Here is a 23,670-nt window from a genome sequence, read left to right as displayed (position 1 = left end):
CTACCTTAAAACACAAATCTTCTTTAAAAAGTCCAGCCTTTGTTGTCCCCTCTTGACCCTCATCATTCATTTGGGTCGCACCCAAACAATCTGTGTCCTCTTGAAAAATATCACAAAAGAAGTTCAAACCCTGGGGCGAGTTCAAGTGATCAAAACTAATTAAACGACAACAATTATCATTGCTGATTTCTTATAAGTAGTTCTCTATGTTGGGTAATTATTAATTCCTTTTACTCTCTTTCACACACCCACGCGCACACACACACACGCGCGAGCACACAGACGGAAAATAAACAAGCCTTATCAGTGAATCATTTGTTGAAGGTGTAATCATTTTGAGTGATAATAATGAAATGAATATGAATCATGAATAATGAAAACAGACAGCAGGTTTTTTTTTTGGGCAGTGAACATTATGTATTGTCAATATATAATACTATTTCTAGTACACAAGAAGTAACTGCTTAAGCAGCTGTTTTACATTGATGTCTGTCATCTCTGATCTCTGACTTATTTACAGTGTTTTCTATATGCCATAATTCACTTATTTGAAGTAGAGCTCTGAGGAGTTTCCCCTCATAAAGAATAAAATTTTGTTTACAGTATGTGCATTAGTATATACATTTTGAAGGTTGGAACAAACATGAAATATACTTTTCATAACCAGTATTATGATTCCTCTTCCATAGGATCTGGAGGAAAATAGCCAATTACTAAAGTTAAAGATAGTTTTTCTTTTTTGTGACCGTCTTTACAGATACAGAGATATCACAGCAGTAGGGGTTATGAGAGAACAAAGTTTGTCTTGGCATTTTATTGGTTCAAGGTTTACACCTTAAGGCTTGTAGTGGAACAGGGATGATCTTTATTCTGTTGCACCTCCAGGCCCTGAGAAGCAGAAGAACCTCCACACACAACAGTATCAGTACTCAGTCTATCCTCTGGTAGCTACATGTAGCAGGCGCAGCAGCAGCTCAGCTGGCGAGCTCCCTGCAGAGCCGTGGGCTGGATCTGAGGCCTCGGTCTCCCCCAGGCAGTCAGGGTCCACCGCACAGCTCTCTGGGAAGGAAGAGAGGACTTAGTTCAATCTGTGCCCAAAGACTAATTCATACCATCATTAACTTGTCTAAACATGACAAACATCTAACCAGACTGTACCTGAGTTACAGCAGAGTCCTGAAGCAGCGCAGCGTCCTCCCTCAGATCCACAGGGTCTCCCTCCTGCCTGGCAGGCGGTGAGCAGGTAGTTCTCCTCCACGCAGTGAGCCGTTTCCGGGGAGCCGAGCAGACAGCCGAGGCCCTCCCCGCAGCAGATACTGGGGCCGAAGCAGCGGCCCCTGTCTCCGGGGCCACACGGCATGCACTGGAGGAGAATTGAATAGATTTAAGCAATAATCAGATGCTATAAATCCAGTGAATTATTGTTGGAACATACATTTGACATTGTACTCTCTTTTGATACATTTTGTAACGTATATTGCTGACTTTCACTATTCCTTCTCATATTCAAACAATATTGGTAATGGGCATGATATGCTAGCCAAAGCTGATTCTTAAATGCTGGAAAATGGTTGTATGATTTCTGTTGCACATTTATCTCACTTCACTATATGTTTGTTTATATTTATACCTGAGTATTAACTTGCCTCTATATCAGAAATCCTAACAATAAAAATAATATTAAAACACTGGAAAGGCATCATATCATGCAGTTTTTGTTTCCCTCATAAGCTACAATACAAAAGTTTGTCACATGCACACATACTTTTTAAGTTGTATGGACCTGATAAATAAATGGTCTATTTGCTGCTATCTTTAACATACCACAACATTACCGTTTTTCTTTGTTATCCAATCAATTGACTTTTTTCATGGTCCATTCATGGTCCATTCATTTGTTTAAAGTAAAATGGCTGGGTTGCTCTTTAAACACATCTGAATTCAAACCATAAAACCAATGATATCAAATCTGATCTCATAAAATGATTGTAGGCTACATTCAATTTCCCACTCAAAATGTCCCCAATTTGATCGACTTTACATAGATAATAAACTTATAAAATGTTATTAGAATAGGCTCAAATGCAGCTTGGGAAATTTCCAATCTAAGACTTCCAAAGGAATAAAAGAAATCTAAGAAAGTCAAAGATGATATCCCACAAAAAAAGCAGAAACGATCATGGTCCTCACCTGTCTTATCCCAGTCTCCGGCAGCGCTCGTTTCCCTCCTCGGGGGCAGTTCTGGATGTAACAGGCGGATGAGAGGGCGAGGAGTCCCAGGACGCACAGGGGCAACAAGGAGTGAGGCATAGCTGCTGGTTTTGGATGAACGCTGCGCACTGGTATGTTCTCCGCCTGGGTGAACGTGTGACTGATCTTCCGATAGATTCCTCTTATAAGCAGATGGACATGACCTGACAAAGCGATTGACACTCTTATCTGACGTCAGTGTTGTGCTGTTCTGCTCTCCACTTGTACGCGCACCCGAAGGCCACTTGCGTGCGTGTGTGCAAGAGGTCGCAGCAGATATGGCTCTGCATCAGATGTGTGCCATCTAACAAATCTACACAAGCAAACAGCACTGAACAGCAGAATATGCCTTTTCTGTATTCAAGACTGCGCCACACTTATTTGGAATAACTTTTCAGAATAATTTCTGCCTCCGCGGCGGAGGACACACACTGAAAATGGCAGAACACGAGCAACTAATTAGACTTGTGGACAACTATATTTACTGCAATAAGAGTGCTGATTAAGTACATTTTATGACGATCATGCACAATACAGACATTTACTACTTTTTTAATATGAAGGAAACTGCTTCATGCAACAGCATCATGACAACCTCAAGGTCACACAAATTATCCTGCTGATGTAATTTAAAACTATTAATGAGCACAACAAGATTAGCATTTCAAATAAACTAATATCTGAAGTTCATTATTCCGTTCGGTGTCTCCTTGCATGCTTTGGGTTGTACCTCACCTATTAGCTGTTGTGATGCTGATTAACAAATAGATGCTAAATGGCTAAACTGAGCATCAGAGGCAGCAGGTGTGAAGGAGCTCTTTAAGTAGCATCATGGCATTGAAGCTTGAAGCGTTTCAATAAATACAAAACGTGGTCTTTGCATTACTGTACTCCTGAACAGTATAACATTTCTTCTCACAAAGAAACACCTGAAACCTGTAACAAATCTTGAAATAAACATAGGCCTAACATTCCTACATTTCACAAGTAGCCTGTGAAACACGCTGCCTGAAACGTCCAAGAGAGCTCTCCAAATTACCTTTATATACAAGTATTAAAATAAAATGTAAGTTTGAGTGTTATTTACATTTTATTTTACATTTCTGACATGTACAAAGCACTGATTTAGTACTATCATTTAAGTTCATCTACAACTTGTAGCTCAAACAGTGACGCTGATGTCTCCATTTCACATGCACAACAACTGAATCCAGCCTTTGCTCTAACTGAGCGGATACAGGATCATGACCTTGGTTAAGCTTAATGTTGTCAGGGAAACCAACACGTAAATAATGTTGTTTGTGATTGCGAAACCACAATACATGCTGCTTTTCCTTACTTTGGTCCGTTTAACCCTTTGGTGGACACAATATATAAGGTTTAATATTAACACATCAAAATTAGTACACAATCAGTCCAAGGAAGTCCTTATCATTTACATGTTTTGCCTGCATTTACTCTCTTTAGACTATACAAGAGTGTAGGGAATGTAAAGTGGTGCATGGAGTGAAGAAGGAAAGAGGGGAAGGTCGTGTGTGCCCTGTGTGTTTTTCTTCACAATGACCAATGCCACAGTGACAGCCTTGGGTCAAAATCCACATTTATTCGTCTGCCCTCTTACTCCCTGTACTTCTGTCCCTCAACATTTTCTTTGTGCATCCTCAACACATCTACACATTCAGGCTCTGCACAAAGGCTGCAAACCAAGGCTGCAACTACAATTCAATGCTTGCTGAAAAAAAACTAAGACAGGGAAGAGAGGTGGATTTTTTTTCATATTCTTTTACAATATTGCAAGATTTGTTTAAAGGTTTTTAAAGGCTTGTTCTTTCTACAGCTGTAGACATCAAAATAGAGTGGATTTTTTTGACGTCATGGGTCCAAGAAAATTCAAAAAAAATATATAATTCACTATTAGACTAGTACTTGACGCGCGTGAATAAGAAATAACTTGAGGGATGAATAGTTTCGTGGAAATTTGGTAATTATTTAGAGTGTTATCATATAACTCAACAGCAGTATCACACATTTGTGAAGATATACTGTATATTAAAGAGGGGGATGGACGTAGCGTCAAGTCAACCCAAGTAAACAATCTACAATTAAATCTATCCAGGATCTGTAACTTTCAGCTGTAAATGTTTTTTTCTCCACTTTGATTTAAACATAGTTGGAACGCTAAAACGACAAATCTGAAGTACAATCCCTCTTCACCTTCAGAATAATCCTCATTTTATCACAGGCTTTGAAAGGTGTAGGTTTGCCTTTTTACAGCATCTGTCAGTGATGTACGCGTATGACGTCACTGCGAGGGGTCGTGCTTTGGCAGGCGGGACACACGATGTGATTGGATGTTGTTATAGTGACAGTGTCTAGTGGTTGTGATTCCCTCCGCAGGCAGGCATGGCAGAGCAGGTGACCGCAGGTTAGACGGTAGATGGATGGTGCAGATTTGGAGTAAGCGGAGACCGAACAGGAACATGCAGAGCATGTCTTCTCACCTGGCAAGCAAATGTGAGGGACAATTAATCAAACAGTTAATGGATATATACGGGTTTAACATTAGACATAAGAAACACTCTACACATTTTTTAAAACTCCTATACCGTCATACATTTGTGCTTTTCAGTGCATTTCAGGATTTCCATTGTAATGTGTTGTAAATCAAGTCTTTGGTTTACCCTAGGGCTGGGCGATATGGAGAAAATCAGATATCACGATATTCTTGACCAAATACCTCAATGTCGATATTGCGACGATATTGTAGGATTGACAATTGGTGCTTAAACAAAATATTATTTACACAAAGAGATTTTTGATAAATAATCATCAGAAATGTCGATTTAATGACAAAGTGTGTAAAGGCAAATAATAGAACAGCTAGAACAGTCTGTTGAGTTCAGAAAATCACATCACTTCACTCTAATGCAGCCTTCAAAACCAGGAAAAGACCACACTTAATATATTACGATTTTACGATATCCAAAATCTAAGACGATATCTAGTCTCACATCACGATATCGATATAATATTGATATATTGCCTAGCCCTAGTTTACCCTCTTTCTCTTAATCAACTAGATCCTCAGATTTCCTACACACGCCTCTCAATAATAAATCACCCAAGTGTTTATGTGGAATTTCTTATCAGTTCAGAAAAGACACAACATGTCTTTTGGTGGCCCTGAATTTTGTTCTATCCAAGCTCCTGTAAAAAATAATGAAGGGACATTTAAAAGGGTTATTTTTTAAGCCTGATGAAGTGCAGCATCAAACTAACAACTGAGTGAGCTATGACAGATCAGTTCTCCTGACCACAGTTGCCACCTTCTAAGCAAGATACAACATGTGTTTAAAACCCCCTTTTATATTTACAGAGGGTAGTATGCTTTTTTGTGTGTTATATTTTTTCAATCCTACCTGTTGGCATGTTTGGAGTGCCTGCAGTCAGACTGTGCTGTGAGGTGTTCAGTGGTTCAGAGTCAGGAATAACCCGGCTCTGCTGAGACAAGTTTGAGGTGAAGGAGGGTCGGCCCTGCAGGGCGGAGAACAGGGCCTCATCCAGACTGGCTGACAAACGCTGCTCATGAGAGCTGCAGCTGGGGACTGAAGTAGTATGGTGAAGGAGTGAACATCGACACAGCAGACGATGAAATGTTTTAGGATCTCATTCTTACAGAACATGTTAAACTCACCTGAAACTGCATAATGTCTGGGTCTTTTTGAGTGAGGTAGTAGATGCCTCTCAGCTGTCAACCCTTCTGTTGAATCTTTGGAAACGTCACTAAGATCTCGTTTCTTTCCTCTTTCTGATTTACTCTCTGTAGTTACTGGCTGGGAGTTATATGTGTGATTCCCATTATCTGATGAATGTCCTAATCCAGTGACTTCTATTTGTGTGGTCCTGTTTGCGTTTCTGGTGCCAGCATTATATTGAATAGCAGTGTTGTTTTTTGTGCTTTCACTGAGACATGGAGAGTACTGGGACTGTCCATGTACCTCAGAGGCAATAAGTCTTGAGGCCTGTGGATTCTCTCCATCCCCTTGTCTCCCCAACATCCCGTCCCTGCTCATCATCCCTTGCTGCAGGAGGAAGAGGTCAATGCGGCTTTTCAATTGGGGGTTAGGAAGAGGTTGGGAGGTTGAAGTAAATGGAACGCCAGTGAAGGGGTCGTTCGGGGTTCGACCCCAAGTGGCTTCTCTCTTCTGGTGCTCCTCCATTGTGGTGTTGTCCACTGACACACCACTGGGCAGCAGCATGGGCAGCATCATTACCTCCTGAGTTATCGGGTCAAGGAACTCTTCTGGGATGGAAAGTTTGCTGGAGTCGGACAAAAAGCAAACAGATAACTATCAAGAGTGTAAGAAAATGTATATAATTTATTATTATGAGCTCTATTTTATCTACAACCGAAATTTAATTCTTCAAAGACTGCTTCATAAACACATACCTTGGAGGTGTAGCTGCTTGCAGTGGTGATTTTGATTGGCTGACAGAAGGGGCAAAAAACACCGGTCTTGGCAGCCGTCTATCACTGGCCTCATGGACTCTTTTAATCCTCTCCACTTCTTCTGCAGGGCAACAGCGAGCAGGTTGTCCCCACACGGCCAAGGCTTTGAGCCCCAGAGCAGATGCTGCACCGCCAAATGGCACAGTCACACGAAGCTGTGTCACAGCGCCTAATGAGAGCGGACCCCGACTCCACAGCTCCTCTTGCCGACAATTTGCAGCTGGTGGAGGTGGTGTGGAAAGGAACGGGGGCCGGGGACTTATATTTGACCGTGTGAAACAGACTTGGGTTTCCTCCCTTAGTTCGCAGCGACCTACGAGTTTAAACTCTGTAACAGTATTACTGGATTCGGTGTTTGATTGACACTTGAACGCATGGCCTCTTTGTTGAGGCTCATCTAGAGCTTCTTCACCCCACTGTTGGGCGTGAAGTCTCCACTGGGGGCCATTACTCTGGCGAGATTTACCGTCATGCTCTTGATGTTTTTCTCTGCTATGTTTCTGGTCCTTTACCTGCATTTCTTTCTTTTGCTGAACCCTTTTGTGGCTTTGGCCAACATTTTGGGAGGGTAGCGGATCAGAGCTGGTGCTAATCTCCAGTCTCTTGCAGGCCTGTCCACGGTCCATACCCCAGGGCCACAGCTCCACATCCACCCTGCACAGCTCCACCTGGAAGCCAAACTTCAACGTCACCTTGGAGGAATAAAAGAAAAAAAATGGATACCACTAACAATAGAGATGAATAAATTACCTGTGTTGCCGCAGATCATACCCACTTTTAAAAGTTTTGCAAATATTAAGATTCTAAAAAATATATAGGCTGTTGTTAAAATTATTCTAATTCTGCCTTCTGCTTTTAACTTGAATAAAGTGATATTTCCAGGACTGAAATGCCATTCATTTAAATGTTGCTGACAATATGAGAGTGTAGCTATCTCTGTGAAAAACAACAATTAAGAACTTTCCTTGGAAATCGTCTCATCTAACACTCAGCAAGAAAGTAAACCTCTGCCCAAGTACAACAGCGTCTCCTTACCTGTACAGGTGGACGTAGGAAGTACTCCAGCTTGAAGCCCCGCCTCCGGAGAGCAGGGTCGGCTGACACAAGGTTTGTGACATCATAGCCATCTGCGCACAGCTGCAGTACAAAAAAAATAAAATTATATATATATAAAATACATTTTTATGGTGTAATACATGGCAAACCTCATGTGCCAGCCCAATTGAATTGGTTCACTACAAATTTTAGGCATGTTGTTAATACAAAAAAAGCATTACCACTTCTGGAAAACTTAAGTTTCAGGGGCTTGTCTCATTGGAAATGTGGCTGAGAACAGCACATTCAAATGGGTCTAAACAATATAAATGATATGCAACAGAAAACTGCATAAAAAAAACATTTGGAAGGAGAGGTGACAATATATAAGATGATGTAAAAAAAAAACTATAATTGAAGGAGTGAAAGAACATCTTTCATCCCGAGAGTAGAAAATACAGTCATGATTAGATTTCAAAGTACCAATAAAAAGAACATCACAAGGTCAGTTGTGATTCAGTCTCCCACCCACCACTTTGTCCCTCTGCTTCTTTATTTTCACATCTACGTCCTCCAACTCCGTTCTTTGCAAATTCATGTCTGTTTTAGTTGATTCTTCCTGTTGGTCTTAACACATATTGAACCTTGTCTTTATCTTTTTAGGGAAATAAGGAGACTGGAGCTCTCATAAAACACTACATGAGTGTAGAAATTAAGGTTTTAGCCTGTTCTGTGTCCTAAGTAATTGTTGCTAACACTAGTTACATGTCACCTGGAATAGCAGCAATTTTCTACAAAAAAAAAGAAAGCATCGTACATGTTAAATAAAAAAATTAGCCTGAGGAAGTTAGTTACGTGAGAGTTCCATGAAATATATCGCACCTTGTTGCAATGAACTGTTGCATAAAAGTGTGGCAGACAGAGATTCACAACCATATTCTCCAACCTGCGAAAACACAAACTGATTTTAGAGCTATACATGTTCCTTTGCGTCACGCTTAGGTCAAGGCAAAATGAGGCATTCAGTGAAAACAACTCTAACACTGTCACAGACTCACAATGGTACACCACACTGCCCTGCATTATTAGAAGGTAATCACATTTATTTTGTGTGTGCACCTATTCATTCCCAAGACCTTTGACCTCATGACAAAATTCAAAGTTCATTGGACAAACAAATGCTCTGAGAAACTGTACTGGGCTTTACTTTGATTTGACATTTTCTGGACTAAACAATAGTCAAATAATCATAAAAATAATAAGAGCTCAAGAGATTACTAATTTAGTCGACTGAAAAAATTACTTTGGTAATAGATTAATCTTTCCAGTATTTATTGAAGCTACAATGCAGTCAATGGTTGCAGCTTTTCAAAGCTAAGAATGTAATGCTGTTCTTAACAAGAAATGTAGCTAATAATAACGTTAATAGGCAGCTGAATATCTACAAAACAACCAACCTGAATATATCCGAACTTGTGATGGCAATTTTCACTATTATCTGACACTCTACGGACTTAACGATATATCTATTAATGGAGAAAATAACTGAATTAAAGATAAAATATAACGTTGCAGCCCGAAACAAGTTAATATTTTACAAATAACCGAGTCCTCCGACGGCTCATTTCTTATCCAGCTAATGTTACTGAAAACTACGGTTACATTTCACCAAAGAAATTTACTGAATTCATTTTACAAATAAGTATTCTTGGCGCTAATGTTGCACATAAATTACATGGATGTATTATAAGATCAATTACAGGTAACAACATGAACTTGTTCATAGCTAACGTTAGCTGTAACAACAATAACGTTATAGTAAACGTAGCTAGCATCTAGCTAACACTGCTAATGCTGAGCCAGACAGACAATGTTAACATTAGGTTAGTAAACTAAGGCAGATGAAGCTTACTTTGCATGGTCGTTGAACAACTTGCCTGTTTGACTCTTTATTTGCCTCCCCTGATTAACTTTTAGAAGGTAACTTAAAAGCTAGCTAGCTACTAGCCATTAGCTTAGCCGACACAACTAGGGTAGCCGAGATGGGACATTATTCACATTTGTAATTGCGAAATGCGTCAAGGGACGCAACAGGTGTTGAGTAAATCAAGTAAGAATAAACTTCATTTAATTACTTGTCCGCTGACATGTATGTGTTCCTTACCTCGGCACAGCCCTTTTAACACGTAATAACTTTCATTTGACCATTGCCCATCTCTAATTACATCTTAAACATCTACAAATAGCCTACATCTTATCAGAGATGTATCTCCTCCTCCACATTAAAGTCAACAAGATCACCCATCTATACAAGATCCAACCCTGCAGCTTGCAACATTTCAATGAAAATCATGCTGTTCCCAGGGAAGACCCCAGACTTCTTTGGTTTGAGGACTATTTACTCACTATTACTACTGGTGCTAATCTTTTTCTTCTTTCATCTTGTCAATTGTCTCATAGACCCGCCGCAGCACTGAGGAGGAAGATCTGGCAAAGCAGGACTAATCGTCTCATGGCCACTGACAATTATTCCTTAAGGGAGTCCTGAGCCCCAGGTTGGGAACCACTGTGATAAAAGATATGTGCCTATAATAATTATGTATTCCAATATTTGGACTCAAATATTTCCTCTGGTCAATCTTTTCAAAGCTGCTTTTCAAAAAACTCTAGTTTAGTCTTAACCACAGAACAAATTATTTGCTCAATAACAAGAAGTGCTGAATTATTCACATATCTTTATTAGTTCTGCTGAGTTTTAACAAAGGGGTGGTTTTAATCAAGCCAGAACAGTACTAGTAACATAAATGCAAACGATACATTTGAAACATGTATAAAATCGGTAGCATTTTGTTCTCTAAACAATGCAATACTGTAACTACATTTATCACCTACAACAAAAGGAACATCATTTTTGGACAGGGTTGCTATGATTGCACCATTATGGTAGGCCAATAGGCTATCTACACAGTTAAAAAAAAACATAAAGGAAAGCTCAAATGGCACATATTTTCTCTGTCAGTTCACCATAATATAATAACAGTAATAAAGATGATAATACTATGTAATACCTAAGAGATAAGTTAATATTCTTGAGCAACATCTTTGTATGCTGGCATAAACAACACATATAAAAGCCATGATATTCACATCTGAGTCTACTGTACATCATAACTTGTGTGTAGGACACTACATAGTGCAGTTAGCCTGAATGCTCCCTTTAAAGAGGCAGACTTTTCATTTTTCTGAATTTTTTTACTTCCTTCTCCCCTGCTTTGTCTAAATGAACTATACAGAAGAAAGTAGTTTTCTAGGATATACAGCGTCCTTCAGTTTGAATTTTCAGTCTCACTGCCCTTGTATGAAGCTTTGATGTACATCTTACTGTACTTAAAGCCCCCCCAAAAATCCCTTTGCTTTTAATATATCTTCACTTGCTGTATTGCCACTAGTCCCTCTATCCTCAATCTCATAAACTGAAGCTTGTAGACACACACACACACACACACACACACACACACACACACACACACACACACACACACACACACACACACACACACACACACACATTTACAATCTTAACTATTATAAGTATTTCTTTTTAGTATATCATACATTCTATAAATTGTATTTTTTCCTTTGGGGATACTGACTGATTTCTCAGATTTCTTGGCTGTAAATGCCCATAGTAAACCACACAATTATCATAATAACCAAATTCAAATTGTGGGCTTCCTTTCACATTCTCCTTGCAGTCCAGGAGAATAAATCTGAGTTGGGAGCACTGTGAAAACTCTCTAATGACCTCTAGTGTTTGTTTTTTAGTCACCGCAGACAATCTGCAATAAAGGCGAACCAGGTTCTCCCACGTCTTAAAACATATTTTATATTCAGTTGGGGTTGATTATCTGCTAAACATATCTATTTAATTCAATTTGTAGAAAATATAAACTCTGGTGGTCTTAATGATGTGTTCAAATGGGTCATGCATGTTGGACCCTGTGCATAAAATGACTTGAAAACTGAATCAAGAATCAGTCTGTGTGACTTTTGATGTTGATATCTGCTGGGATTTAAATGAAATAGTCCAGCCATGTGTAATAATGTTGTGTAACTGGTTTGCTGATATTATAATTAAAGCACTGAAAATAAAAATCACACTCAAAGAAAATCTGTTCCCAGCATAAGTTATTCTCGTATACATGCTGGAAAGAATGGAGTAAGGCGCTCTCTGGCCAAAAATGCAAGTTAACATCACACACTCTGACCACTATTTCTACTTTTACATTACCAGTGACACAGACATACAATGAATAAATACCGCATAATATTCTTGTTATTAATTTCTGACAATATCCCTGATTGTCTTGGTCCTGTTCTAGCATGGGCATTAAATGACCCCCGAATTAGTGCTGTCATCTAAACATTGTCATTTAACATTTTGCTTATCACTATCCATCAGTGTGGCACACTTCTCATGGACACTGATTACGTAGGTAGGATGTATTGGTGTGCAACTAGTGAGAGGAAGGCTGCTTCGGAGGTTGAGTGAAGTTCAACTTCCTGTTCAGATGATCTGCCTGTTACTGATAATGTTGGATTCTGCAGTCGGCCTTTGTTGCTGTTTAGTGTCTTAAGTTGCTTTGAAAAGTATGTCAGACTGTACTGATATATTCCATTGTAGACTGAAATGTTTTTCAACTGTATGCTGAAGTAGTTGAGGTGTGAGAGGCCTTGTCACCGTGAGAGTATTAAACTGGACAATTTGTGATGGAGTTGTCTCTATATCTCAGTGGACTCTATCCTCTCCAGGCGTGAGGGTCCTGCCCAGGGATTGGCAAGCTGGTGGAGAGAAGGAGGGCCCTTCTGGTCTTCACAAGGTGGGGAGATGGTGAGGGCGATGGGGCCAGAGAGAGAGGGTGGGGGCTGAGGAGGCAGAGGTGAGAGGGCTGGTGGTGGAGGTGAAGAATTGGAAGAGGTGGGCGAGGTGGTTGTAGTAGTGGTAATAGTGGTGGTGGTGGACGTTGTGTTTGGTTTGGCTCCCAACTGGCTCATACGTTTTTCCAAAGCTTGGTTCTTCTGTAACGTTTCCACATAGCTGAGCTGCAGCTGGGCCTGGTATTTCAAAACCCGCTCCTTCTCATCCTGCCAGGTGTGTCGCTCTTGGTCGAAGTTGAGGGCCTGACGTTCCCGTTGCTGCCGCTCCAGGCGCAATGTGGCCTGCAGCTGCTCTAGTTGCCTGCGCAGCTCCCCTGCCTCGTCCCAGTGGCCCTCCTGGCCACGCTGTGGCTGGTGGCCATCCTGACGCAGTTGCACCTCCTGGCAGAGTTGGGCCTCGTGACGTAGCTGGGCCTCTTGGCGCATTTGAGCCTCATGGCAGAGCTGTGCCTCCTGACGGAGCTGCACCTCTTGGCGTAGCTGTGCTTCTTGGCGTAGTTGGGCTTCATGGCGGAAATGAGCCTCCTGCCGAAGCTGGGCCTCCTGGCGGAGTTGGGCCTCTGGTCGGATTTGGGCATCCTGGCGCATTCGGATGTCCTGCTGCATGTGGGCATCTTGTCGCTGCTGCACGTCACGCCATTGAGCTTCTTCGCGTTGCTGCCTCTCCTGTCTCTGAGCTTCTTGCCTTTGGGCTTTGGCTTCATCACTCTGAAGACTCAGCAGGGTGTCAGATGTGGGGGTGAGAGAGTTGGCTGAGGACTCAGTGGGGTTACGTGGACAGTGGACAATTCCCCAGGGTGGCAACAGTCCTGCAGCAGCTAAGTTAGGGCTCACAACAACTTCTGCTCCTCTGCTCACTTCACTCAGAGCCCGCTTTAAACTAAGCACCTCTGCCTCAAATACACCCAGCTTCTCTCTAAGGATGGACACCTGTAGAAAGGAAAATATATCACAGGAAAATATAATTTAGTTAAAAATGTAGTGTTTGGTTGTCAAATGATGTAAAAAGTGATGTAATGTAAAGTAAAATCAAGTCAGGATTTGTAAAGTGCACAATAACACACAAGGACATGAAAGCATAATAAGAATAAATAGTGTGCATAGTTATATACAGTTAAAAATTAGCCATCTGGCTAACACTGGCACATTTACAGAAATGTTGGTTATTTTTGCGTTGTCCTCTATAAATAAAATTAAAATAAATGAATACAGATAATGTGTAAAAAACATTAACACAGCCATTAAAACACATCCAGCTGTGTTCATTGTACATACATGCATATGTATGCACATATGCTTAACATTTCAAAATTTTACGGCTGATAGCAACAATAATGGATGATTGTATTGTCATCTGTTGGACCAGTCAGTTGAATCAGGTCAGACTATAATACGGACAGAAACAGTAGTGGGCCTTGATGAATAGTGGGAGAGCAATCCTTATACTCCAGGCAATTAGCACATTAAAGCTATTGTCTGGCATCATTTTATATTAAAATTTTATATTTAGGGCGCCTGGGTAGCTCACCTGGTAGAGCACACGCCCATATGCAGCGGCTGCGGGTTCGGTTCTGACCTGTGGCCCTTTGCTGCATGTCATCCCTCTTCTCCCTACCCTTTCAAATTTAAGCTTTCCTATCAACAATAAAAGCGTAAAATGCCACACAAAAAAAAGTATTATATTTAAACTTGTTTATGAGCGTAAGTCATGGGTCTGTGAATCATGTGGATACTTTTTTTGATGATGCTTGAGGAATGAGGAATTGTAAGTTGCCCTAGGTAAGAGCTTGTGATAAATACATAAATTGTACTTAAAAAGAGATGAATATTGCTCTTAAACTTCCTCTTTAGTAATGCAATACACATCATATACAGTTCATATTATATGTGTGTGAGCTGCTTATGAGCTCATACAGCACAAAGGAAAAAATTGCTGCAGATGTAATATATAATGTTGCCCAATCTCCAATTTGTCCTAGAATCCTCGCCAGGTTTTCGGAATCTCTCCAAAGGATTTGTAGGATTTAAACACTCAACAATCTAGATTTAGTAGTAAGCATCCCAATCCTGCAATTTCACTTGTCGCAAACTACATTTCATTCACACAACATTTTTATCATAGCCCAAGAATAATGTGAGCCTTCCATCCTACACCTTGTAGTAAATTTCATGCATTTTTGGATGATATATGACCATCGATTTTAAACATAGCTGAGGGAGATTCTGGTCATCATATAGTAAGAATGATGTATTGTCCATAAATATTACTAATATACAATTCTGTGTTGATGACTCAGATCAGATTTCCCAACCAGATACTGTGACAAACTATTGGGCTTTAATATTATTTTATTTTTATTTAATATTATTTGAAAAGGCACCTATTAGCATCAGATTTGGCTGACTGTTGATAAAAGCACATATGTGTAAATGTATGTTGCACACAGCCAAAAAGAAAAAAAATGCAATCCTTGACAGTGCCCTTGGTGTTCCCAATGATGAAATAATGATAAGACTGACTCAAATATTCATGCTGACAAATTTACCTACTTAGATATCTTTACCAAAATGGGGTGTATCTTAGCTTTCTGTATAGAAACAGGGCTTGTTATTAATCTGTGCACATAAAATTGGGACAAAAAAAGATCCTACAGTATTTCTTTGTCTCCACTCTTCTTCTCTTGCTATTTACCATTTGCTTTAAATTATACGCAAACATACCGGAGCTCATGTTTTCAGAGCCTGGGCTGGCACTGGTTTTTGTTCACTTCTAAACTTTTATACACAAATTACCATCATATCTTACATTTTTACAGTGACTGGGATTTATCAGACACACTTAAAGGTGATTTTAAGTGCTCCGTATTAAATTTTTTTTTTTTTTGTGGGCTTTTCTGCCTTTAATTGACAGGACAGCTAGGTGAGAAAGGGGAGAGAGGGGGAAGACATGCAGGAAATCGTCACAGGTCGGATTCGAACCCTGGACCTCTGCGTCAAGACATAAACCTCTAAGTATATGTGCACCTGATCTACCCACTGACCCAACCCGGCCACGTTTGGAGACAGTTTTGATGGATTGTTAACTACTGAAATGATTCATCTGTTTGTTTTTTTTCTCTGTTATTTATAATCCTCAGTGTTAAAGCCCGTTGAGTATTAATTAAGGTGTACTTGAAAACCCACCTCTGACAGAGTCCTCCTCAGCTCTCCCTCACACTTCTCCAGCTCCAGACTCTTGGAGCTATAGGAGTCCTTTAGGCCCAGCATGGTCTCTTCCCGCTCCCTCAGCTGGGCATTGAGCTCCTTCAGCTGGCCTCTCAGGGCCACCATCTCTCCAGCTCGCTGGGTCACTTCAGCCTGACTCTCCCTCAGCTGCTGCTTCAGCAGGGAGATCTCTCCTGCCTTCTGACACACCTGCCACATAAAGAATGCGTGAGTGGGTGAGTGATATATTTTTTTAGTGTTTAAGTACTGTGGTAAATATACTCCCTATCACATTGCATATAAGTGGGTTGCTTGTACACACATACTTACAGACATAGGCAGCTTCTCACTCACACACACACACACACACACACACACACACCCTTATAATCAGTGCTCCACTGCTCAGTCTACCATGATGTAACCCTGATAACATTTTACTGAACTAGTCAAGCGCACCAAGTCATATACTCATATCTCACCTCCCACTTGGTCTCCTCTAGACGAGGCAAGATGTCAGCCTGCTCCTTCCTGTAATCCAGACACTTTCTCTCCAGCTCCTCTCTCTGGGCCAACAGAGCCGCCATCTCCTCCTGTAGTCTCCTCTTGTCCTGGGACAGACGGCTTATCTGGGCCTGCAGGGCAGTCTGGGAGCGCTGAGCACGACGGGTAACCTGAAGACAAAATGTTCATATACAGTGTAAGTTGTAACGCTATACATATATATGTGGAACATATACAGTATGTACAGATCCTGCAATAAATCATTCTGGTACTTAAAGCCATGACCCGTTAAGTGTTGTATCTCAGCGACAGATTTGTTCTAAATTTCTTTCAGATTGTGCTGCATTTTCCCAGCATATACCCGTATCTCGATTCCAAAATGAACCATTACATACCTTGGAGAGATTCCACCTACTATGTAGCAAGAGGCGGCTTCCTCCAAAGAAATATAAAACAAGTGTGTAGATGTGACAAAAACATCAAATGTCTTTTAAAACACTTTTTTCTCACATTAGCTGTTGTGGATCTGCCCCCAGATTTTGACCACATGCTTCATTCTGCACTTCTTCCATTTTGACTCAAGATGTGAGTAAAGAAAAATAAAGTGCAGTGACATCCCGAGGATAGAAATATAGTGAGTTCACCTGCTGCAGGCGCGAGGCGTAGTTCTGTCTCAGCTCATCCATCTGCCGCTCCCAGACACGTTGCTTCTCCTCAAACACCTGAATGATTGCTGCCTCGCTTTGGTCCAGGTTTCTGCGCATATGCTGCACCTGGTAGAGAAGAAGAGGAATCCGGCCACAGAGCAGCCATTTAGATTGTAAAAGTAGAAGAACAAACAAAATGTGGGACAATCAAATAAACAACTTAAGATCAGAACTGATCCTTTCAATGCTGGCAAATATCCTTCTTTTTAATGGAGAGTCCGTTAAGTGCAAAACAACTGAACATCAGACATTTCTGAGTGGCCTCTGACCTCTTGCTCTTTCTCCCACAAGCGGTCCTCAAGGTCCTGGATGATGTCATCAGAGGAGGGGGAGGGGCGTAGAGGTGCTGGGGCATCGCTCAGGTGGCTCAGCCTCTGATAGGACGAGGAGCTCTTTCCTGAAGAGGACCGGCCGCTGTCTGAGGCGCTGAGCCCGTTCTGGAGGAAAGAACCACATCACGATGCATTAAGGATGACAACAGCCAGGTGCATTAAGTGAGTATGGAGGATAGCCTTACCTGGTAGCCAGGCTTTTCCAGTTTTTCAAGGCCTGCAGCTGCCCCAACCATGCCCAACCTGTTGATGTGGCTGGTGGAAGCACTGAGAGGCCCCAGGACTGCTGGAGGCCCACAACCGGACCCTGAGCCTGTGTAAGTGGGCAGGCTGGTCAGGGAGTTCCTCCCTGAGTCAGACATCCCTCCCTGAACCACTTCATTACCATTTCCCCCGCCCTCAGTTCTGCTGACCCTCACTGGGCTGTCCTGGTCCAGGAGCAGGGCCTCTGGGACCTCTCCTGATTCTCCTCCTGCTCCATCCCTGACTCTCCTGCCTCCTCTGCTCTCACTGAACCCTTCACTCCTTGCCTCAGTCTTGCCCTCGCTCCCAGCCCCTCCTGTCTGGCCCACCAAGTTCTGCATGGAGTGGAAGCTCTTGGGAACCACCGGCTTGAAGGCAGAGGGACGAACAAGGCCTGAGTTGTTCTGCATCGCCTATGAGAGAGATGGAGGAAGGAAGATAGTAAGAGAAACAAGAGATTATTAATGCAGCTCACAGACAAAAGTACCCTGTAGTAAAAGTTTCAATGATAAAATTCACCATTATGACATGCAGCATACATATTATGATATATTTGGAACTGCTTGAGATGCATTTGGTTTATTTAATTCTGACAAACAGGTTTATGCCAGATGGAATAAATCATGTTTTTAAAGGGTGGGTTTTAGATCTTAACAATATAACATAATAACATGTCTATGAAGTGCTACTGGTGGCTATAATCATTCCTCCTATCTAGACTGGCCATGAGGCAATTCCTTTCTAACCAGTTCTAGTTAGCTTCAGCATTCTTAGATAGTCAAATAAAGTGGTTAAAGTTATAATCATCTTGTGACCCCTTAAGATTCATATTACAACCCACTTTGAGGGTGCTGACCCCCAGGTTGGGAACCATTGTCCTAAATCCTAAAGTACCTGCTCCAGTTTCCCCGACACTGGCAGGATCTTAGGCGGGTTGTGGTTTGGAGGGTTATGGCTGCCTGGATTGTTCTCACTGTCAGCTCTGGTGGCTGCCATCTCTCTGTGCTGGTGTTGGTGTTGGTGTTGGTTCATGCCAACGCTGTTCTTCTCATTTGCTCCTCGTCCCACAATGTTCCCACAAACATCTAAACCTGCAGCCTGCATTTCCCTCTCTCTATCTCTTTCCAACCTTTCGTTCTCCAGCCTCTCTCTTTCCCTCTCTCGCTCCCTTTCCCTCTCTCGCTCCCTCTCTCTTTCTATCTTCTCCCTCTCGATTCTCTCTCTTTCCCTCTCTCTGGCTCTCTCCCTCTCCCGCTCCCTCTCTCGCTCCAGTCTCTCCCTCTCCACTCGTTCTCGCTCCCTTTCCCGGTTCCTCTCCCTCTCTCGCTCCCTCTCTAACCTTTCTCTGTCCCAGTCTCGGTCCCGGTCCCTGTCTCTCCCCCTTTCACGCTGCCTCTCCCTCTCCCGCTCCCGCTCCCACTCCCTCTCCCGCCTGCCTGCTCCGTTGCCACACTCCAACTGGTTGTTGTTGGATGGGGCTGTCATGGTACATTCAGTGTTGGTGGAGGAGGCTGTTTCGGTGGGCCGGTCAGTCCCGGTACAGGTCCCAGTCGCAATGCTAACACTCCCTCGTTCATCACTAGAAGCCGTCCCGTCAGATATAGTCGCCGGAGCGCGGGGCAATCGCTCTGCGCTGCAGCTGCGGTCGGCAGGGCAACGGCGAGAGAGAGGAGGGGCTCTTGGCAGGGTGGTCCTTGTACCCACAGACTTCATGGCAAACTCCTGCTCTCCTGCCACCCCACTGCCAACACTGCCCATAGTGGGGGTCAAAGGTCAGGGATTAGAGATTAGGAGTCAGGATTGGGGAGGGTCACAGATACATTTGGAAGTAGTGTGGGTCATCACAACCTAATGCAGGTAGTGGGGGCACACACACTAGAGGAACACAGAAAAACGAAAGGTTATACAAAATTATAATTGCATAATGACTAGTTATACAATAATAGCTAATGCAGAATAGATTCCAACCTACATACAGGGGCAGCGTGGTCCTCCCACCATGATAAAAATGAAATGGGTCTGATAGATAAGTCTGACAGTTAGGCGTATAGTGAGGGTATAAATAGTAAAACGCGTTATAATAAGACCTGTCCTCCAGTTTAGTGATAAAATCACAGTGCTATTCTGTTTATGGCATCTGGTATGTATACACTTTGCAGAGATGCTCACAAGTCTCTGAGCTAGAGTCCAAGTCAAGTCTGGAGTCTTTAAACTACAGGCCAAATAGTTTGCATTCAATGCTTCTTTTGTTTGGGCTTTGTGGTATAAAGTTTTATTATTATTACAAGTCCCACATCTCGAGTCCGAGTCCAGTCTGAAGTCTTTTGAGGACGAGTCTCAAGTCAAGTCTGAAGTCATTGTGTGTGCAACTTAAGTGCGACTCGAGTCTATGTCTCAAACTCGAGTCCCCATCTCTACGACTTTGTGGGTAAGAGTGAGTTATTTTTGATTGATTTTGTTTGTGTGTATACTGTAGGTTAAAAGATGCTGGTTGAAGATGTCACTCACACCAATCCATCGCAAAACAGAAATCACACTGGATTTTGTGTCCATTAGCATCATTGAACTGGAGGAGGGTTTTTTTTTGTGTGTGTGGGTGCAAATACAGGAACACCTGTGTAAAACAGTTTAATACAATAGAAAAAAACAGCCCTGCGATAAATATTTTTTTTGTGAAGCTTATAATGTTCAATGTTTTTGTTCAATCTGTGTAAGATAGCTGTTGCTTTACTTCCTTATTGTTTAGGGTCTCAATAGACCCCACTTCTAGTAATAATAATAATAATAATAATAATTGCTAAATCAACATTGTTTTCATTCAAATATATTTTTTTATTCTTCTTACCCTATTAACAACCAATATGTAGAAAATGATTGAAGAAGTAACCCTTCTATTGCCACAAACTGGACTTGCACATTTAATGAAGGTGACAGAATATGGACATGACCGTAAAGCATTTCTGTTACAACAAACTAGAAAATATTCAATGTATATGTTTTTAAGGTAGTTTACAAGGTCTATTTAAGTCTATGGTAACTTTTTAAACTGTAGTCATTGGTTGGATTGCTTTAAAAAATAACTGGAACACCTTACAATAAAGTGCAGTACAATCCAACACAAAAAATAACACAAACTATGGCCTGACAGCTTTGTCAACATCTCCCTAACACAGTCTCAATATCAACATCTCAACATTATAAACTACTCAAAAGACTGATTTATTGCATGGCTGTTATATTAGTTTGCATGAGGCTGCAGTCTACAGGTATTCCTGTGTCCACCGTCTGAGTACACACTAAGTTGCCAGTTTATTAGGTACACCTAACTAAAATTAATGCCATCTAATACAACAGTCCTGCAATAAATCCTACCTTTATGAAGGTTATAATGTAATTTCTTTTGTTGAAACTCTTCTAAAGAGGTGATGATTCAACTGTACAGTCACTTTGTAGGGTTGTAGTTTGTGGTGCTGTTGAATTGTATTGGATTGTATTGCGGTCCTGTATCAAAATCTACTAATAATACATTTACTATTTATTATACTCTCAGTTGATAGTTTGCAAATTTGTGTTTAATCAAATAATCACAAGCTAACTGACAGTTTAAGTATACTGGTTGGTTTCTGGGGCTCTGGGCAGAATGGGTTGGGGGGAATGTGTAGGAGGCTCAAAGGGCTTCTAGCAGGTTTATCTGGAACTGGTTATAGAGAGCGGTGTTTCTAATATCTGGTCTACCCTTATTGATATAAATGGGGTGGACAAAATATTAAAAACCTCTCAGGATAATGGAATACAATTCAACAGCACCAACAACTGCAGCCTCCAAAATGACCATTAGGTTGAGTCAACACTTCTATAACAGTTTCAACAAAGGATTCATTCCATGGCTGTTGTATTTTTAGCTTGGTGTACTTAATAAACTGGCAGCTAAGTGTATATTCAGAGGCTGTAATTTGCAGTGTAGTTAAAATGTATTGCATTATACTGAGAGATGTTTCCAGTATTCTGTCCAGTGTCCCATTTATATCAGCGAGAGTAGACTATATTTTAGAAACACCTCTCTGGGCGTCCTGGTGTTTAGGATGCTGACCAGATAACGGTAGCATCCATCCATTTGAGTCCAGCTGGGGACCTTTGTTACACGTCACAAATGTCCACAAATACTGAGATACAGCTCTCAGTGTAACAGAATGCAATTCAACATCACCACAAACTGCAGCCTCCAATATGACAACTAAAACAAAATTTCACGAAGGTAGGATTTATTGCAGGAATGTTATATTAGACCACATTAGTTTTGGATAGGTGTACCTGATTAGCTGGCAACTGAGTGGGGTATACACACATATGCATGTGGGGGATAAGAAAACTGTATGCTTGCAAAAATAAATATGTTTGTATATTTAGGCTATTGTGTTTATATGCCATCAACAACATTAAGTATTAAAGAGCTTGCTCACATATGAACATTCACATCACCAAAATCATACAGTGGCATATATACCCTCGCTATAGATAGATAGATAGATAGATAGATAGATAGATAGATAGATAGATAGATAGATAGATGCTTACTGTAGATAGATAGAGACGCAGTCATGCCTGTGCACCTCCCTTTCTCAGCCCATTTACTAGCGTTTTACTTCCACTTGGGTGAATAGTAGTAGTAGTAAAATACACTGCCTATCTATCTGCTGCTCTGCCTCAATCCCCTCCCCTCACGACTCCCCCTCTCTCCCTTTTTCTCTGCATCCCTGGGCGGCAAGGGCGGCTTTAGCGGCATCCGCATCAAGCCCTGAATCGACTGCGCTCCCAAACAATTACTGGCTAGGCCCCATGACAAGAAACAAACGCACGACCCTCACTGAATCAAGAAATACATCCAAATTAAAATACACAGCGTCATTGACATTGACTAGAGTAGCTTTGATTTACCGATTGTAGCATCCTGGCGGTCCATCATCAAAGGCTACTCACTATTTTGCAGCTCGGCGGTTTTTAAGATGGCAGCCTCAATAAATAATATTGTCACAAGACAGCAACGTCAGTCCCGGTCGGCCTGGCTCTGAATTATTCTGCGATGTAACCGTGGGTCGGTAATATTAAGGATGCTGTCTTCGACCGCTGTCAGCGTCGGATGCTGATGATGGAGTCGGTCGGTTGATACGCGCATCAGCTGAGAGACACACACCCACCTCTGGTCCCGCCCCTCCGGCTGCATGTTACAAACGCCCCCTTTTGGCATTCTTCCAGTGCTCTCCTTCGGGAAAAGCCTATAGAGTCATAAACAGTCCCCTGGATGGATGGGTGGATGGATGGATGGATGGATGGATGGAGGTGGATGGATGGAAGGATGGATGGATGGATGAGACGTTGAATGGAAACAGTAGTGATAGGATTGATAGAGTAGCTGGATGCATCACCAGGCAAATGATTGTTCTAATTATAAGCCTGCAGCATATTAATAAATAAGTAGCCTTACTAATATTATTATTATTATAATTATTATTATTGTGTTTGTTGTTGTGTATGTTGTTGTTGCTGTTTGAGTATTTCTTGGCATCTCAGTTTGGGGTCAATCATGTGGTGGAGGAAGTATCTTTTACTTAAGTAAAATTACTAATATCACACTGTAAAAAATACTCTATTACAAGTAAAAGTCCTGTATTGAAAATCTTACTTGACAAATTGAAATTGAAAATGTACTTACGGTAAAAGTACATGTCCCCTGTGATTGTTATAGTCTACTATTATATATTATAAAATAAAATTATTTGAATTGGTATGTCATAACTAAAATTCTTTATTTTATGTGATTGCTCAGTCCAATCACTGACTTGCTTGTGCTCACACAGTAACTCATTAATAATAATAATAATAATAATAATAATAATAATAATAATAATAATAATAATACATTTTATTTGTATTGCACTTTACATTTCAG

General features: G+C 41.3%; 3 protein-coding genes across 8 annotated transcripts; all 3 read right to left on the bottom strand.

Moving 5' to 3' along the window:
- Window positions 1-402: 402 nt before the first annotated feature.
- Window positions 403-2,540, bottom strand: LOC116053972 (arginine vasopressin). Its single transcript, XM_031305212.2, has 3 exons — window positions 2,191-2,540; window positions 1,159-1,363; window positions 403-1,059 (listed from the first exon to the last, which is right to left on the bottom strand). The coding sequence occupies exons 1-3, from the start codon at window positions 2,308-2,310 to the stop codon at window positions 935-937; spliced, it is 450 nt and encodes a 149-aa protein (XP_031161072.1). The 5' UTR covers window positions 2,311-2,540; the 3' UTR covers window positions 403-934.
- Window positions 2,541-3,692: 1,152 nt separating this feature from the next.
- On the bottom strand, window positions 3,693-9,853 carry ubox5 (U-box domain containing 5). Of its 3 annotated transcripts, XM_031305204.2 has the most exons (8): window positions 9,708-9,776; window positions 9,253-9,321; window positions 8,678-8,741; window positions 7,796-7,897; window positions 6,701-7,452; window positions 5,945-6,570; window positions 5,670-5,855; window positions 3,693-4,751 (listed from the first exon to the last, which is right to left on the bottom strand). In XM_031305204.2, exons 3-8 carry the CDS (start codon window positions 8,729-8,731, stop codon window positions 4,531-4,533), a joined length of 1,941 nt encoding a protein of 646 aa, XP_031161064.1. In that variant the 5' UTR covers window positions 8,732-8,741; window positions 9,253-9,321; window positions 9,708-9,776; the 3' UTR covers window positions 3,693-4,530. The 3 variants fall into 3 exon arrangements, with proteins under 3 accessions (XP_031161064.1, XP_031161063.1, XP_031161062.1); XM_031305203.2 differs by lacking the exon at window positions 9,253-9,321 and having other exon boundaries at window positions 9,733-9,853; XM_031305202.2 differs by lacking the exon at window positions 9,253-9,321 and having other exon boundaries at window positions 9,708-9,845.
- Window positions 9,854-10,510: 657 nt separating this feature from the next.
- On the bottom strand, window positions 10,511-22,913 carry lzts3b (leucine zipper, putative tumor suppressor family member 3b). 4 transcript variants are annotated; one of them, XM_031305201.2, is made up of 8 exons: window positions 22,659-22,913; window positions 18,618-19,473; window positions 17,666-18,136; window positions 17,418-17,585; window positions 17,086-17,214; window positions 16,420-16,611; window positions 15,917-16,147; window positions 10,511-13,663 (listed from the first exon to the last, which is right to left on the bottom strand). In XM_031305201.2, the coding sequence occupies exons 2-8, from the start codon at window positions 19,434-19,436 to the stop codon at window positions 12,578-12,580; spliced, it is 3,096 nt and encodes a 1,031-aa protein (XP_031161061.2). In that variant the 5' UTR covers window positions 19,437-19,473; window positions 22,659-22,913; the 3' UTR covers window positions 10,511-12,577. The 4 variants fall into 4 exon arrangements, with proteins under 4 accessions (XP_031161061.2, XP_035847581.1, XP_035847586.1 ...); XM_035991688.1 differs by having other exon boundaries at window positions 18,618-19,598; window positions 22,659-22,911; XM_035991693.1 differs by having other exon boundaries at window positions 18,618-19,598; window positions 22,701-22,906.
- Window positions 22,914-23,670: the final 757 nt, after the last annotated feature.

Source organism: Sander lucioperca, chromosome 2 (assembly GCF_008315115.2).
Source record: "Sander lucioperca isolate FBNREF2018 chromosome 2, SLUC_FBN_1.2, whole genome shotgun sequence".
NCBI lineage: Eukaryota > Metazoa > Chordata > Actinopteri > Perciformes > Percidae > Sander > Sander lucioperca.
Note: the sequence above shows the minus strand (reverse complement) of the source record. Positions and strands in the feature narration are given on the sequence as shown.